This window comes from Littorina saxatilis, linkage group LG9, assembly GCF_037325665.1.
Source record: "Littorina saxatilis isolate snail1 linkage group LG9, US_GU_Lsax_2.0, whole genome shotgun sequence".
Lineage (NCBI taxonomy): Eukaryota > Metazoa > Mollusca > Gastropoda > Littorinimorpha > Littorinidae > Littorina > Littorina saxatilis.
Window position 1 is genome coordinate 24,834,722 of NC_090253.1, and position 18,066 is coordinate 24,852,787.

At 43.2% G+C, this 18,066-nt stretch overlaps 1 protein-coding gene across 1 annotated transcript in view; it reads right to left on the bottom strand.

Annotated features, from left to right (window-relative positions):
* The window catches only part of LOC138975684 (dynein axonemal heavy chain 10-like), a 186,492-nt gene that overhangs the window by 101,265 nt on the left and 67,161 nt on the right, over positions 1 to 18,066 (bottom strand). Inside the window, exons 22-34 of the mRNA XM_070348421.1 lie at positions 17,316 to 17,553; positions 15,056 to 15,310; positions 14,177 to 14,335; positions 13,300 to 13,416; positions 12,859 to 12,961; positions 11,451 to 11,629; positions 9,947 to 10,122; positions 8,415 to 8,607; positions 6,160 to 6,393; positions 3,922 to 4,044; positions 1,858 to 2,091; positions 1,211 to 1,434; positions 415 to 583 (exon numbers count right to left, since the gene is read on the bottom strand). Of these exons, the coding sequence (XP_070204522.1) occupies positions 415 to 583; positions 1,211 to 1,434; positions 1,858 to 2,091; positions 3,922 to 4,044; positions 6,160 to 6,393; positions 8,415 to 8,607; positions 9,947 to 10,122; positions 11,451 to 11,629; positions 12,859 to 12,961; positions 13,300 to 13,416; positions 14,177 to 14,335; positions 15,056 to 15,310; positions 17,316 to 17,553 (2,404 nt within the window). The remainder of the gene's footprint in view (positions 1 to 414; positions 584 to 1,210; positions 1,435 to 1,857; positions 2,092 to 3,921; positions 4,045 to 6,159; positions 6,394 to 8,414; positions 8,608 to 9,946; positions 10,123 to 11,450; positions 11,630 to 12,858; positions 12,962 to 13,299; positions 13,417 to 14,176; positions 14,336 to 15,055; positions 15,311 to 17,315; positions 17,554 to 18,066) is intronic.

An 18,066-nucleotide genomic window follows, 5' to 3' on the forward strand; every position in this document is an offset into this window, starting at 1 on the left:
TTATTCCGTTGCTGGGAAACCCGGATGAGAAAAAGAGTCAACACACACATCATAACTTGGCCCTGGGACCACAATTCCAGTGTTCTAGCAACTAAGCTCAGAGACCGCCAGGGACTTTTCAACAGCTCTTGCTGCATCAAGCTGATTCTTTGTTCAGAAAATCAAGGAAAAATTGCTTCCAACCGTTCCTATACCTTTCTCAACATCAAAACGGTTACAAAAAAAAGATATTTTTACCCTGACAGCAAGGTGTGGTATGTGCAAGAGAATGGCCGACTGGGTAGGAACCAGGCGATGGGTCGGACTGGTTGAAATTGAGATTTGTTTGAGAGTGTAACCAATTCGACCCACTGCTTGTGTATGGGTCCGACCACGTTGGGCCTTTTCCCGTGCGCACAACCGTCATGTCGTTACCTTGACAACGAGGTCGTCGATCTGAGTGTGCAGCTCCTTGGAGTAGTCCTTGAGGGCAGTCTTGTGTCCCTTCTTGACCTTGCGGAAGACGTCCTCCACCTCCCACGTCCACCAAATCTGATTACCCGCCAGGCACACCATGCCCTGGTAGTCCAGCATCCAGTCCACGCTGAGGAAACAATGAGAAACACAGAGCGCTTATGCCAATGCAATGCCGTATTTGGTTTTTTAAAGTTTTCTGAACATTTCCACAAATATATATGTTGATTTAGGGTAACCTGACCGACCCTACTTTTTGCCGTCGACCCCAAAACTTTTTTTCATTTCTAAAAAAACCCTAAACTTTTAGCACATTTTGCGAAACATACCGAGACTAAGGGAAGTAACCTCCTTTAAAATCGACTGAATTAAAAATAAAAAAAATTTAAACCGACCTACTGACCCTATTTTATTTTGGTCACGTTATTACCCTAAACCAACACATATTTTTGTTTGACCTAATGTCATATCGGTTAGATCAACAAATTTGCGTCAGCACAGATCTAAGAGCACATGTTCTGACAACAGTCAGTTCCGACGGCACGCATGATAACAGATATGTTCAGCGTCTTGGGACCCTCTCTTTTGGGGGTTAAGTGCGACTTGGGATCACATTCCTGAAATTCTATTATGTGGTTTTTTTTCGTACCAGACGCAGGGACGAACCGGGGATCCCTGTGAATAAGTGTTTTCTAGCAGGATTCTGTGGGGGGAAAATTCTCATGACAGGGTAGAGGGGAGTAAGTTGCAACCATACCGTGACTTTTTGTACTTGTAGTAGAAGATGGCCTCTTTGGTGATGAGCCTGTTGGTACGCCGCATCTCCTCCAGTATGCTGGTCATCCATTCCTCCACTCGCCCCTCAGCGGCAATGGGTGTGCGGAATTCCATCACCTCCCCCTCTGCAGACTTCATGGCCGTGGCCATAATGCTGCTGGACAAGGCCTTGTTGAAAATCAGCGAGGAGATGTTGTCGTACATCTGTTGGACACGGAGATGGATAGATGATTTTAACGAAGCCTTTTTTCTTTTAGTGTCTTGTGCATTTCGTTCTTCCTTCTTTTCAATATTCTCTGTGTCGTACTGTCCTTTTAACCACTCATCAATTCATTCGCTGGGTAGTTAGTTCGACAATGTTATACTAATTTGGCCTATTTTGCACTTTGATCCTAAATTCGATCAGTCAATGTTTCGGTCTATCATCTGTTCAGCGTCAATTTATTCATTCAATTTGCCGATTTATCAATGGATTCATCCCTCCCGATTTCCCTATTACACACACACAAACACACACACACACACACACACACACACACACACACACACACACACACACACACACACACACACACACACACACACACACACACACACAAACAACCTCTCCCCTACCCTCTCACCGACCTTAATCATGTGTTCCTGGACACACTCGACGTCAGCGTTGCCGAGGATGGACAGGAGCTCATCATCCGAGATGAAGAAGAAGCGCGGGAAGGCGTTGCGCTTGGCGTCCAGGTAGTCGTTGAGCAACTTCTGCAGATTCTCCAGCCCCGTGCTCAGCACGTCGAGGTCCTCCAGGCGACCCGTCGCGTGACACGCCTGTTTGATCACCGGGTTCTTGTGCGTATCCGTCATGATCTGAAAACAGTGGAGTTTTGCTTGTTCTTCTTGTTCTTCTTCTGTGTTTGTTTAAAGGCACAGTAAGCCTCCCGTAAACCATCACAGAGCTCCCCGAGCGTCTACATACAGTACAAGCATACTTCCATTTGAACGCTCACCGAACGGGAACATCCTGGCTGCTTTCTGTCGAGCGTGAGAAATGTTCAAAGAATTTATTTTCGTGGACTTGTTCCTCTACAACAATGGCGCCTCGTTTTGGTGCTGGACGGCTGTTATGAATATTCAATACAGGAAATTACGCCCGGACAGTAAGCCTCCCGTAAACCATCACAGATACTGTCAGGCTTTTACACACAGTACAAACACCCTTCCATTTGAACGCTCACCAAACGGGAACATCCTAGGTGCCCTATGTAAAGAGCGAGCAATTTTTAAAGAATTAATTTTGGAGATTGTCTCAAACACTTTTTGGACCCATCTGAACTCAGGTCAAAAATGAGTTACTTCCCTTCGGGTCTCATTCTATCGAAGTAAACTGGCAATAGCCGTGGATCGATGATTATCAGAATGTTTTTGGACCGTGGTGCGTTTTTGCGCTAGACCTAACTTTTAAAATCTAAATAATAAATTGACAGCTTGTTACACAAACATTCTTACAAAAGAATTCTTTTATCATCAAGACAAGATCAGTACAATTCGAAGTTGTGAAAGTTTGAAAAAAGAAAAGCCCGGAAGCAGGGTCACGCAAGGGTCGTAGCAGACGACGGTTTATGCATGTCGCCGTTCCTCTCAACAGTCAAAAGCCATCGCTAGAGTTCTTGTGAACCACAGTCGTTTGTTTCGTGCATAAAAACGTGCTATTGTAGATAAGCTGACATCGAGTCGCATTCAAATGACTAACTGACGACTACATTGTGAAAAAGGGAAACTGGATCACACGGGTTCACGATGGCTCAGGGGTAAGATAAACCACGCAAAAATAAATTCTTTGAAAATTGTTCGCTCTTTACGGAGGGCACCTAGGATGTTCTCAATCGGTGAGTGTTTAAATGAAAGGGTGTTTGTACTGTGTGTAAAAGCCTGACCGTATCTGTGATGGTTTACGGGAGGCTTACTGTGCCTTTAATACAACTCCCATCAGTGAGCCTTTAAGCGTATAGCTGTTTTCCCCAGATAATTTAGATTTTCATTACTCGTGGGATGCATGCTTGTATTTTTGTGTTCCTATTATATAACCCACCATCAATGACGTGAATTACAGTATTTGTTCGTGCTTGATTGGTCTTGTGACTGGTTGTACACTAGCACTAGCAGATCTGCTCATAAATTGAGGTCGGATAAATCCATCATCAGCCCACCAAGTGTAGCCGGGATTTAAACCCCCAGCGTTCCAGTTTGTGGCCACCGTGGTTTGACAGATAGATTTTGTCTGCGTTTAAGTTATAGCAGCTACAACGGGTCAGCCAAGGTGGCTTATCTTCTATGCAAAGAGGTGCTCAGAAAAAAAAGCATGCTACATTCGAGGTATCATTTTCATGACAAGTGCGCCTTTTAAGCAAGAACTCATTATAGGCCCAAGCTTCTTAATGAAAGTCAAACGAACAGATTATTGCCATTCGTTTTCAAACTTTACGCGCAAACGCGGGACAATATTTTAATGCTAGTAATACATCTCCGGGACAACTGTGTCTGGCCTGTCTGAAAACACCTCCGCGTGAGGGATTTTGCAGCCAGCGCAGTGAAGATAATGAGGGAAAAATGTCTCTGCTCGCGCGGCAGCAAGCAGGATGTCTCTGAACTGAATAAGAAACACATGACAAGCTGCAATAAATGAATTCAGCGAGCTACCTTCTTGAAGGTTTTGTCGATGACATCAAACTTCTTGGCCTCATCGGGTAGCTGTGTGCGGATGTCACCCCCAGCGAAGATCCCTTCCAGGTACATCCATTTGCGTTGGACCACCATCCACAGCTGCAATTAATAGAATGTAGCTGTTCACAAAATATAGTTTTCTATTTCACATGCTTTATTTTCAAATCATTCTTTTGTGTTTGAGTGCATGTATAATTGAGCCCTTGTTATTGCTAGGTTTCCGCTGAAAAAAGTGACCGAATGTTCCCTGCTTTGAGACCATTGAAAATGAAATGTAATGAAATGAAAACGATTCACTTCACACAATACTGCCTACCTCGATGACTTCTGAAATCTGTAAGAGCGACTATCCCCACTCAAAGAAAAAAGAAAGAAAAAAAACTGACATGAAAACGAGTTACTTCACACAAGGCGCTACCGACCTCGATAACTTCTGAGATATGTAAGAGTGACTTTCCCCACTCAAAGAAAAAAGAAAGAAACAAAACTGAAATGAAAACGATTCACTTCACACAGGGCTACCTTCCTCGATGACTTCTAAGATGTGTAAGAGCGACAAAACGGAAATCAAAACGATTCACTTCACACAGGGCTACCTTCCTCGATGACTTCTAAGATGTGTAAGAGCGACAAAACGGAAATCAAAACGATTCACTTCACACAGGGCTACCTTCCTCGATGACTTCTAAGATGTGTAAGAGCGACAAAACGGAAATCAAAACGATTCACTTCACACAGGGCTACCTTCCTCGATGACTTCTAAGATGTGTAAGAGCGACAAAACGGAAATCAAAACGATTCACTTCACACAGGGCTACCTTCCTCGATGACTTCTAAGATGTGTAAGAGCGACAAAACGGAAATCAAAACGATTCAGTTCATACAAGCTAGGCTACCTACCTCGATGACTTCTAAGATGTGTAAGAGCGACAAAACGGAAATCAAAACGATTCAGTTCATACAAGGCTACCTCCCTCGATGACTTCTAAGATGTGTAAGAGCGACAAAACGGAAATCAAAACGATTCAGTTCATACAAGGCTACCTTCCTCGATGACTTCTAAGATGTGTAAGAGCGACAAAACGGAAATCAAAACGATTCAGTTCATACAAGGCTACCTCCCTCGATGACTTCTAAGATGTGTAAGAGCGACAAAACGGAAATCAAAACGATTCAGTTCATACAAGCTAGGCTACCTACCTCGATGACTTCTAAGATGTGTAAGAGCGACAAAACGGAAATCAAAACGATTCAGTTCATACAAGGCCAGGCTACCTCCCTCGATGACTTCTAAGATGTGTAAAGCGACAAAACGGAAATCAAAACGATTCAGTTCATGCAAGGCTACCTCCCTCGATGACTTCTAAGATGTGTAAGAGCGACAAAACGGAAATCAAAACGATTCAGTTCATACAAGCTAGGCTACCTTCCTCGATGACTTCTAAGATGTGTAAGAGCGACAAAACTGAAATTAAAACGATTCAGTTCATACAAGGCTACCTACCTCGATGACTTCTAAGATGTGTAAGAGCGACAAAACTGAAATTAAAACGATTCAGTTCATACAAGGCTACCTCCCTCGATGACTTCTAAGATGTGTAAGAGCGACAAAACTGAAATTAAAACGATTCAGTTCATACAAGGCTACCTCCCTCGATGACTTCTAAGATGTGTAAGAGCGACAAAACTGAAATTAAAACGATTCAGTTCATACAAGGCTACCTCCCTCGATGACTTCTAAGATGTGTAAGAGCGACAAAACAGAAATCAAAACGATTCAGTTCATACAAGCTAGGCTACCTACCTCGATGACTTCTAAGATGTGTAAGAGCGACAAAACGGAAATCAAAACGATTCAGTTGATACAAGCTAGGCTACCTACCTCGATGACTTCTAAGATATGTAAGAGAGACAAAACTGAAATCAAAACGATTCAGTTCATACAAGGCTACCTCCCTCGATGACTTCTAAGATGTGTAAGAGCGACAAAACGGAAATCAAAACGATTCAGTTCATACAAGGCTAGGCTACCTACCTCGATACAATACAATACAATACAATAACTTTATTAGTCTCTAAAAGAGAAATTGCATTGCTGAGCTTTTGTGTCCGTAATAAAACATACATAAAACATTCAATAATAAATGACTTCTAAGATGTGTAAGAGCGACAAAACTGAAATCAAAACGATTCAGTTCATACAAGGCTACCTACCTCGATGACTTCTGAGATGTGTGAGAGCGACTTTTCCCACTTCTGCACGGTGTTGAGGAAGGGGCCGATGTACCTGGAGGCCGACATGCTCTGCAGGTTCATGGAGGTGTCGTCCAGACTCACGGTGATGTCATCCACAGGGCCCAGGATGTAGCCGCGGTTGGAGGTGCCCTTGTAGTAGATATGCACAGTGAACTTCATGTTGTTCCAAGTCTCCTCCACTTCTTTGACGCCCTAGGTAAACACATGGAGTTGTAAGTTGAAGGTTTCGTTCCTTGTATATTATTATTTAAGTTATTGAGACATCCCAGTGCACTAAGGGATTTATAGAGCAAATCGAGAAAATTCATTATTGAACGAAGCGCATAGCGCTGAGTTCAATAATTATTTTCGAGATTTGCTCTATAAATCCCTTAGTGCACTGGGATTGTTTCAATAACGATATTGTCAGTACCGCCATAGAAAAAAGAAGATTCCAAGCGCACATTTTGCAACGCGCATTTGAATAGGCATAACTGTGTGGTCAGGTCGTGTACAGTAAAGATCTACTTTTGTGTGGGGTGTCTCAAGTGTGTCGTGCTTTCGTCACACGCATTTTAATTTCTGTTGGTAAATTCCAGTGTAGCGTTAATCTGAACAGTGATGATCTTTCAGAGAGACCTCATTTGAACTCGGAGAAAGGGCTGTGCTCTTCATTATTTGCGATTCGAAACCTCCAGTCGAGCTTCGACGGATTGACTGAGCGGAGTGACTCCCCTTGAATTGACTCGAAGCCGCGGGACTCGACGGTTCGCACATTTTCAAAACAAATGTGGCATATTTTCGTGTTGTATCTTCATTCATCGGGGAGTCTGATAATAAATTTGAACGGTAAGAATGCTCTGAACCCTACACGTATTATATCCCCATCGTTTTTTCGTTCACATTTGCCCAACATGTTAATTTGCTGAGCGGGGTTTATGTCGTCTGCTAGGGCAATCAAACCACTGCATGCAGTCTGCACTGACTGAGTCTGCACGCACGAGGCACGCTGGTAATAAGTCTTATAATGGTAAGAACGTTCTGAACCCTACACGTTTTCGATTACGATTGTTCTTGCCTTGAAATAATAATTCGGAAACCATTCATTTACTGAACTGATGCAGTCGTATTTCAGTGTAGTCAGTGCGGCTACGTATGACAGAGTCGATCGAGTCAGTCTTCCAAACTGGTCTAGCTGGTACGTTATCGGAATAACACTTGTGTTTTCTGCTAGCGGGTGGGAATTTTATATTAACTCATCATTTGGTAATGTGGATGATAAGCTACATGCCACTAACACGATGAGAAGAATGTATGCAAGTCGGCGAGAATTAGATGAAACCCAGCGGCTTCTATTTTTAGATCAGTGGCAGCCGCACTGTGGCACAGGCACATGCAATCTGTCAGAAAAAAACCACTTCTGCTTTAATTGAGAAGTAGGGAATTTATGGTCATTTGGTATTGTGGAGAATATAAGCTACATGTCAGTAATTAATTCTGAGGATGAGAGCACAGTCTTGCTTAGGTAAAGGGCGTAAGAATACGCTCTGTGGAAAAGTTAGCGCACTCCAAGAGTGCGCTAACAGTTTTAGCGCATCGCCATTAGCCAATCAACTGGTTCACATCAGTCATGTGACACCAGTACTTACTGACAATTATTATTATTGTGATCATTTTTTATGCGCCTAATCTAGATATAGCCCTAGGCGCTTACATATTAATTTATGTGCGATCAGATCTGACCATGATGAAAGAAAGAACATACTTCCATTACACTCATGTTCAAAATCATCAGTCTGGATTCTAGTATTTTTTTTTACATTAAAGAAAAAAACATCTTTCCGTTAAAAATACTGCCCATTATCATCAGTCTGGCTGCTTTGTATCCTTCTCTGCATGAAAAGAAGCACGGCTGTACATTTGTTGTGCTTGTCGAAATGGAGGAATGATTGTATCTCGTGTAAAACCTTGGCCAGGTCTGACATAGTGAGACGATTCGTTTGCACGGGGAAGGCAGGGTTTGGGTTTTTTAAACAGAAAGTAACACTAACCAGTCGGTCTGGCCTGTGTTTGTTATTGAATACAACAAGATGAGAGTATTATATTCTGGATTTGGAAAACCAAGGGCACGGGTCGCTACTACGTACACACATTTTTGACTTGAGCACTGAATTAAGAAATTCAAAAACAGTGCAGCCCAGAAAACGCTAACAACACCAATCAGCGCACAGGACCTTTTCAATGCTGAGCTCCTTGCTGGCGGCGGTGACGATCTCGATGATGACGTCACGGTAGTTGTGGAGCTCCATGGCAAAGATCTTGCCGAGACTCATGGCCTCCGGAGACATGGTGTACTCCACCCCGCACTTCTCCATCAGCTCCTTCCAATGACGCTCGCGTAGCGCCTCGTGCTTCAGGTCAACACACCTGTTAACACAATTAGTTTGCTGGTTATTATAAGTTATTTGTCTGTGTGGTCCCAGCCTTCCCATTGGAACCATAGCACTTCCGACAAGCGCTTAGAACTGTACCCACGGAATACGCGCTATATAAGCTTCCTATTGATTGATTGATTGACTTCCACTCCGGGTAGGAGCCGGCCGAAGCCCTAAAAAAAACCACTGCCCCTTATGGGATTCGAACCACGACATCCCGGCCCTCAGTCCGATGCGCTAACCACTGCGCTACGAAGGCCGGTATTTTTGTATTTTTGACCAAAATATGACATTGTACACGGATCAAGACGGTCCGTGATCCTCCTCGAGGTGAACAATGACTGTCGAGATATGTGTAAAATGTCATATTTTGGTCAAAAATACAAATAACAATTATGTGTCGATTGATTCTGGTTAGAATTCCATTTAGTTTTTATGATTGAACGCACACAAACATGCACTATTTTGTAGTCTCGGCTGGCCGCCTAAATATGAAGTTTTGTCGGCTTCTGACGTCACATGGGTCAAAGAAGGGAAATCCAGTGTTCAATCGATACATATATTATATTATTATGTTCATCGTCTCTTCAGCAGTAAGTGATTTTCGAGACCGATGCAAATATGCTTCCTTTTTCAGTTCACATGGTAAACTCCATGCTTACAATGATTTACAATCAGGTCTGTCACTGTAAAAAGAAGGTTCTAAGACGTCATCACTTTCTCATTGTGTATTTCAAATCTTGTTAAAAATCTTGATCTCTTAAAAAAAAAAAAAAATTACGAATTTTGTCCGAGGAGAACACCCCGGACTGTAGACACGACAGATGTAATAGAATGTTACTTTCAGTATAGCCTGGTATTCATGGTGTGAAGTCGACGTCACCAAGCTCGCTGCGAAGCTTTGGCACTGAATTCAACTTCGGGCTCAATAGACGATTTTCGGAAATAACTCCATCGGGTTTGCATAAGTTGTGGGAGAGTGACTTTTTCTTGCAAAAACCTCTGCCAAGCATTGGAGGGGCCAATCACTAGTGAGGGGTATGTGTGAGTCACGGGTTCGAATCCAGGCCGGGACGGACACGGGTCAAGTTTATGTGCAGACTCAGATATGGTATCCATGTCCCACCACCGTGTCACCACAGTGGCATGTACATGACCTCGGTCATTGTGCCATAAGTGCTGGTGGCTGATTACACCTAAACACGCACACACCTAGGTAGCGCGACTCTTGTAAGTTACCGCCAGCTTTCCAATGGGAGGAAGTGACCCGAATTCCCCAGCATTGGGATAAAAAGTAAAGTAAATAAAATGAAATGAATATACAAACGCACAGTGGCAGCGAGTCTCTGAACTCCTTCATGGTGTCTTCCAGATTCCTGCCGACAGGCATGGTGCGAGTCTCTTTGGGCAGCTTGCGGAACTGCTTGAGGAAGGTCTCAATGCCCTCCTGCAGCATCTGCACGTTCAGGTTCACCCACAGGGTGTCCGACCACTGATCTCGTGCTGCCTGAAAGTGGAGATAACGATAAGGATAAGCATCTTAAACGAAATGAGGCAGAGCGTTGTTAAGATATCAAATAACCAAAGGGAAGTAATCGCTCTGTATGCATACGACATGCGTAATGGAGTAAGCGAGAGTTGTACGGAACCTTTCTCCTGTCACCTGAGGTAATAACAAGCATTGAAATGAACAAGCGACTTTCATCCTCAGGATAAGGATACGATTCATATAGTCTTGTGAGGTTACCCTCATGGAAATTCGGGCTGCTTTCTTCCTGGGGAAAGCGAGCTGCCATACAGTATACGGCGCTACACATTTTTTTTGTTTTTCCTGCGTGCGTGTATTCATGTTTCCAAGCCATGAGACTTTCGCTGTGAAGTTGGGTTCTTTACCGTGCCCATGTGTGCCCACGGGGGTGTTCAGACACCGAGGAGAGTCTGCACAAAGTTGACTCTGGGAAATTAAATCCCTCGCCGAAAGTGGAGATCGAACCCACGCCGAAAGCGACAACTGGTTTTGAAGCCAGCGCCGCTACCGACTGAGCCATTTCCCCACCCAATTACACACCAACTGTGAGTCTTAAAATAGATATGCAGAAATTAAAAAAACAAAGAGACTGCCAACGTTTCAAAATTCAGAATAAAAAGACAAGCAAGGTTTGTTATAGGAACGTTTACTTGTGACAAAACAAAACGTTACGGTCACTGATCTTCGGCCAAGCGGTCTTTTAAGTGGTTGCTCAACCTCGCTTGTGTCTTCGAATCCTCGACACGTTTATTTTCTGCATTACAAGTGTTCGTCTGTCTGTTCACCTAAGAGCCCGCTGTTCGGAAATAGCAAATATTTTCAAGGTGCAAAAACTATTAAAACGGCTGCTCCAATAATTGAGGATATTTAAAGTTACGCAATTTTAAATGGTACTAATTGCTTCCTGACTGTTGAATGCAAATCTGAAGTCCACAGAGCGAATTGAATTCATATCCTAAAGGGTACACTCAACATATATCTACCTTGCAGCTTGTTGAGATATGCTTTGAGGTAAAACAATGTTCTGCAGACATAAAAACACATGTGCCCGCTCTTAGACGCAGACGGTGGACCCAATCGCCGGAGTCAAAGTGTGCACGCTTTGAGAGTGTTCTTATCTTTTTTACACGTGTGAATAACATCATTTGAACATTCGCACACAACAACGTCCCGATGCACACACATACACACACAAAACCACACAAAAACACGTGCGCATAGGAATCATCGAACAAAAAGAGTAAAACGCCAAATGCGCTTTAATTCAACACAGCCTCTCACAGAACAACCAGACAACTGCAGGTCACCTGTTGTGCCGTGTAGATGCCGTAGATGGTCTCAAAAGCCTTCATGTCCTTTTGCACCCTGATGAGCGCCGGGTACATGGTGATGGGCAGCTCAAACAGCTTCTCGGCGTTGGTCAGGTCCATGCGCTTCTCCTCCATGTACTCCAGCTCCTCTGCGTATTGCTTCATCAGGTCCACGCCTGACACGTGACAAGGATAGAGAATACTACAAGGCTATGGTGAAATACCAGGTTTGCCCGAGCTGTTTTGTGAAAAATTTGAAATGCGAACGAAAGCAATCTTTTCAATATTTTGAAAAACGAGTGTAAACTTGCTATGGCCCAACAAGACATGCATTATTCTCTTTATGTTGTATTCTGTAACTGCGTTCCCTTGCGTTCTACCTCAAACTTCCAGATCGCTCTGTCACTTTGAACTGACTTTGTCTGTACGAGCAGTGGAAAATGACGTACGAGGAGTCAGGCTGTAATTTGACCCGACCTCATTTACATAGTAGACACACGTGTGAATATATGAGTTGTTTATCACATAAGTGGTCTTTCTCAGGTGTGAAGCATAAACAGTTTGCTTACACGACATTAATTAAACGCTGAGGTGATGCTATGAAGGTTATCCTCACTCATGAAGTGTACCTTTTTATGTATGTTTGCATGGTTCACCGATCAAATATGTAATAATGGGTTATCTCCCCTTGTTAACTCTCAAATCCAGAAGAGCGCTTCCGGCTGACAAAAATGAAACATGGAAGGAAACGGCACGTTGTCCGTTGTGTTTGTCGCAGTACTACAAACGGCGGCGAAGACAGGCAACAAATGGGGAGGCGCGCTCCGGTTTCGGCAGCAGCATTAACATCTGAACATTTCAAAAATCAAATTTCGGCCAGCTGTGATGACTGAACACAGCTGAGTCATTACATAAACTGCTAAATACTAGTGTGAGTATAACAAACATTCTCAGAAGAACAATTGTTTTCATGCATTTCACACTAAAAACAGACTGCTGTCGACAATGTTCGTCTAATGCATTGTCGATGGTTTATAGTCTGAGATTGCAGGACAATGCAGAAGAAATTAATGTCAAAGCTTAAATTGTAAGATGAATCAAATCAAATAATAAAATAATGCAATAGAGGTAAATCCAATACAACATAATGTAATGCAATACAATACAATACAAAACAATCCAATATCATACAATACAATACGATACGATACGATACAATACAATACAATACAATACAATACAATACAATACAATACAATACAATAAAATACAATACTATACAATACTATACAATTCAATACATAACTAGACGGTCTAATTGTGGGCAGGAACATTTGTTTTCTTTCGTCTCGTCACACACGATAGAGAAACACAGTAAATAACGGATAACATAACACAAACAAACCTTTCTCCAGATTTCGTTTCACCGATCCAGGTCCTTCCAACTTGAAGCGGTCAGCAAACTCCGCAAGGTTTTCTTGGAACTTAAGGATCTGGTCTTGGGCTGTCTGATGAACAAAAGCAGATTGGTAATAATAATGTAGCATACACACCTGTTTTATATCGTGGACGGTCTTGTGTAAGTCATAAAGCATTACTCCATTCAATCACTATCTGCATGTTGATAATTTAATTACCACACCGAACTGAAACATTGCAGTGGAGCTCTCTGTGGTAACTCTTTGACATTCATACAACAACAAAACAAAACAAGGATATGAAATAATACAGGCAGATAGATGAGTGTGTAGGTTTGTTATCATAGGGTTTTCAAGTGCAAGTGTGTTCGTCTGCGCGCACACGTGAATGTGTGTTTTAAAGACCTGGGAGGGGGGGACGTACTTACCCTGGTGAATTTAATCTTGGTGGTTGTCAGTTTGCAATCCGTGTCTTTGGCTTTCCACTGCAGTTCGTCCCATTTCAGCATCAGACTGTCGGCCTGTGCATGCTCCTCTTCATCAACCTTTGGACATAACAGTACATTTCATATTCACACTAATTCCAGCCTTCCAACTGCACACAACTGTGCTTGCAGCTTGCCGAAATTGCCTATATGTTTGCATGTGAGATGAAACATAAATACTACCTTTCAGCTGGGTTTTTTTTACTGAGTAAGCTCTGCAGTTTTCTATCAAGTTAAATGGCTGTAGTGCTATCATATCCTCCGTGAAGACATGGTTTAGGTCACCTCGCAGCAATCCTCCGCTAGCTCTAGCCAGCCAAAGAAGATGTCTACATCTCCTTGATATTATAACTTTACTCTCACCGCAGGCTTACCCAGAGGACCAACCGTAACGGTAATATGAACCTTTCCCTTCCCCTCTATCGACAAGAAACACTTTGTCCCAATTGTCTGATTCCATGAGCAAATCTAGTTATTACTATATTAACAACCTAGACATTGAGTAGTGGAGGTTTTTTTGGGTTGAGGACGGTGTTGAAAACTAGCAAGAAAGTCAGACCCGGTGTAGTCTTATGATAGAGTATGCCTGGGTGTTACTTTGTTTAACTGTTTGCCTTAACGTTTGTGTAAATTCTTTATTCTATTCTAAATCTGCATGTTTTTTTTAGGTGAGTACTGAAAGTTAGAAAGTATGATCAGTGCTGTGTGATGTCCTGCCTTTGTTAATCTATGTCTACAAACCCTATTTGGGGAGCAAAATGAAATTTGGTGCTTTTGGGGACCACCCCGTAAAAGTAATTTGTAGATCGTCCAGCCTTACTTCTATGTTGTAGCTGTTGATGACCCTGTAGCTCTCCACAACGTTCCTGATGCGGAACTCGGTGTCCAGGGAGATCTCCTTGATTTCTGAGATGACCGACAGCACGGCTTTCAGGTCTTCTATGTCCCGGGGAACTGAGTCCAGATCACGCGACAGCTCCTGTAAACAGTCAAAGGGAATCGTCAAGGAAGTGTGTCTGTGTGTGTGTGTGTGTGTGTGTGTGTGTGTGTGTGTGTGTGTGTGTGTGTTTGTGAGTGTGCGTGCGTGCGTGCGCGTGCTTGTGTGTGTGCGTGTGTGTGTGCGTGTGTGTGTGTGTGTGTGTGAGTGTGTGAGTGCGTGCGTGCGTGTGTGTGTGTGTGTGTGTGTGTGTGTGTGTGTGTGTGTGGTGCGTGCGTGCGTGCGTGCGTGAGGTGTTTATAGGAATTGTAAAGCGCTTGGAGCTGTGAATCGGGACTTGGGCCAAACAAAAAGGATTTATTATCATTATTATTATTTTAACCCATAGTACACAGACCCCTTCTGTGCTCACACGCGTTCAGAGCGTACCCGCTGAAAGCACAACGCAGGCAGATAAATCTTGGAAACATGGCCAAATTGAACCATCAAAATGTGATATGCCTCAGCACACATTGAGAGCCCGGGACAACACAAGATCACACTGAGTTTTCATGATACATAACCCACAGCCAGTGTTTCCATGTTACATAACTCCCAGCCAGTGTGTCCACGTAAAAGTATTTACAATGAGGTTCTCCATGATGTTATCAATCTCCTGCTTGGCCAGGTTCCTGAGCGTGCTGCCCAGGATCTCCACCCACTGGATGGAGTGTTGCCATGCTACATTTCTTACAGCTACTATTGCCACGCTACATAACTTACAGTGAGGTTCTCCGTGATGTCATCCATATCCTGCTTGGCCCTGTTCCTGAGTGTGCTGCCAAGGATCTCCACCCACTGGTTGGAGTGCTCCGTGATGGCTGTGCACAGCTGCGTCATGTTGATCTTGACGAACTTGATTTGCACGTTGTCGGCGTGGGCGGACATCTCACTTGCGATCCTGGAGTAGTGCAACATCTGGTCGTCAAAGCTCCTCACGCTCGAGTCGCGGCTGGCCATCTTCTGCACGAACAGGATCTGCACACACACACACACACACACACACACACACACACACACACACCAGGCACACAAACACACACACACACACACACACACACACACACACACACACACACACACACACACACACACACACACACACACACACAAAACAACGAGTGAGTGTAGTTTCGAGAATCAAACATTTCCAGATGAGCGAGTCTGGTTTTTTTTATTTTTATTTTATCTTAGTCTGTCGTGAAATCAAATGGTCTAATTCACTCTCGACACTCTTTTCCTATCAGCACCAGAAGGTGGGACAAGATCAATTAAGATCAACAACAACATCATCTGCAGTAACATCAATCATACGAGGGACCATTATTTACCCAAACCAATAAAGCTTGAATGTTAGTCAGACGGAGGGGAACCAGACATACCCCCTTTTTTGGCTAAATATCGAATCAGAAACGTTTCATTGCATGTGATTGAACACGCGCATAAATAACTGTGCTTTAATATTTACTTTGCTGTTCATTTAATTACCATGAGCTGATCATGATCACAGCAGTTATACCATCACCAACGGGGCGGGAATATAGCTCCGTCTACGGAGGGCCTAACACTTCTCATCTAGAAAGACTCTCATGGTTGCTCAGGTGAACATTAATTTTCGGAAGCATAGCGCTGAGTTCAATAATTATTGTCGAGATTTGCTCTATAAATCCCTTAGTGCACTGGGATTGTTTCAATAACGATATTGTCAGTACCGCCATAGAAAAAAAGAAGATTCCCAACGCACATTTGCTACGCGTATACGCGCATTTGAATAGGCATAACTGTGTGGTCAGGTTCGTGTTCAGATCTACTTTTGTGTGGGGTGTTTCAAGTGTGTCGTGTTTTCGTCACACGCGTTTTAATTTCTGTTGGTAAATTCCAGTGTAGCGTTAAGCTGAACAGTGATGATCTTTCAGAGAGACCTCATTTGAACTCGGAGAAAGAACTGTGCTTTCGTTATTTGCGATTCGAAACCTCCAGTCGAGCTTCGACGGATGGACTGTGCAGAGTGACTCCCCTTGAATTGACTACCCCCCCCGAAAGACTCGACGGTTAGCACATTTTCAAAATAAATGTGGCATATTTCTCGTGTTGTATCTTCACTCATCGGGGAGTCTGATACTAAATATGAACTGTAAGAATGCTCTGAACCCTACCGGTATTATATCCCCATCGTTTTTTCGTTCACATTTGCCCAACATGTTAATTTGCTGAGCGGGGTTTATGTCGTCTGCTAGGCTAGGGCAATCGAACCACTGCAGTCTGCACTGAGTCTGCACGCATGAGGCAGGCTGGTAATAAGTCTTATATATGGTAAGAACGTTCTGAACGCTACATGTTTTCGATTACGATTGTTCTTGCCTTGAAATAATAATTCGGAAACCATTCATTTACTGAACTGATGCAGTCGTATTTCAGTGTAGTCTGCTGCGTATGACAGAGTCGATCGAGTCAGTCTTCCAAATGCTGGTCTAGCTATAGCTGGTACGTTATCGGAATAACACTTGTGTTTTCTGTTAGCCGCTGGGAATTGTATACAAACTCATCATTTGCTAATGTGGATGATAAGCTACATATCCCACTAATACGGCATATGAGAAGAATCTATGCTAGTCGGCGAAAATGAGATGAAACGCAGCGGCTTCTATTTTTAGATCAGTGGCACAAGCAATCTGTCAGAAAAAAACCCACTTCTGCTTTAATTGAGAAGCAGGGAATTTATGGTCATTTGGTATTGTGGAGAATATAAGCTACATGTCATTGATTAATTCTGAGGATGAGAGCACAGTCTCGCTTAGGCAAAGGGCGGAAAAATACGCTCTGTGGAAACGTTAGCGCACTCTTGGAGTGCGCTAACAGTTTTAGCGCATCGCCATTAGCCAATCAACTGGTTCACATCAGTCATGTGACACCAGTACTTACTGACAATTAGTATTATCATTATCCTGATCCAACGCCAACAAGGAAATATTCTGTGCAGTACCTTATCCTTGGTAGGTCTCCACACGGACCTGTACTTTTTGTATCGCTCAAAGTAACGCGTTATGTAGCTGATGCCGCCCTTGAGGTTGAAGTTGAAGGTCTGTAGGCGCTCCATGATCTCCGAGTTCATGAGGATATCGGTCTGGTAGCTGTAGACGAAGGGTTCGTCCTCGCCCTCGATCTTCTGGGGCGGAGTCACGATGCACGTGCCGTTCATCCAGCGCTCCAACCGCTTCAGTCTGCATGGAAAAAGAAGAGTATCTAAATCAGTTTGCACACTTGATTACTTCTTTAATACATTGTTGATTTGTTTCTTTGATGGTGTTTTCAGACACACGCACAATCCAAAAATCAACATGCAAATATTTAACAATATTTGTTTCGTTGAGGGTTTTTTCAGACACACGCGCAATTCAAAACTCCGAATAATAATACAGGGAGAGTCAATCAAAATGCAACCCACACAAATCTTAATTACTTCCACATATGTTATCTGAATCACTTCATATTTGGGGGACATCAACGTCAGCCTATGCATGGCCTATTCACAAAGTGACAATGTTGTAGATAGATTGGTCTGACTCTTGTGCAATTTCAAAAAAAGTTGTCGAATTCGGTGATCGACTCAACAGTACGAGGTCTAAATTGAGTGGTAGCCAAACTAACCATATTTAAGTCCTCAAGATTGTCACCTATGGGGTAATTCGAATGACATAGTATACCTTAATCAACATTCGACTATCAGTAACTTG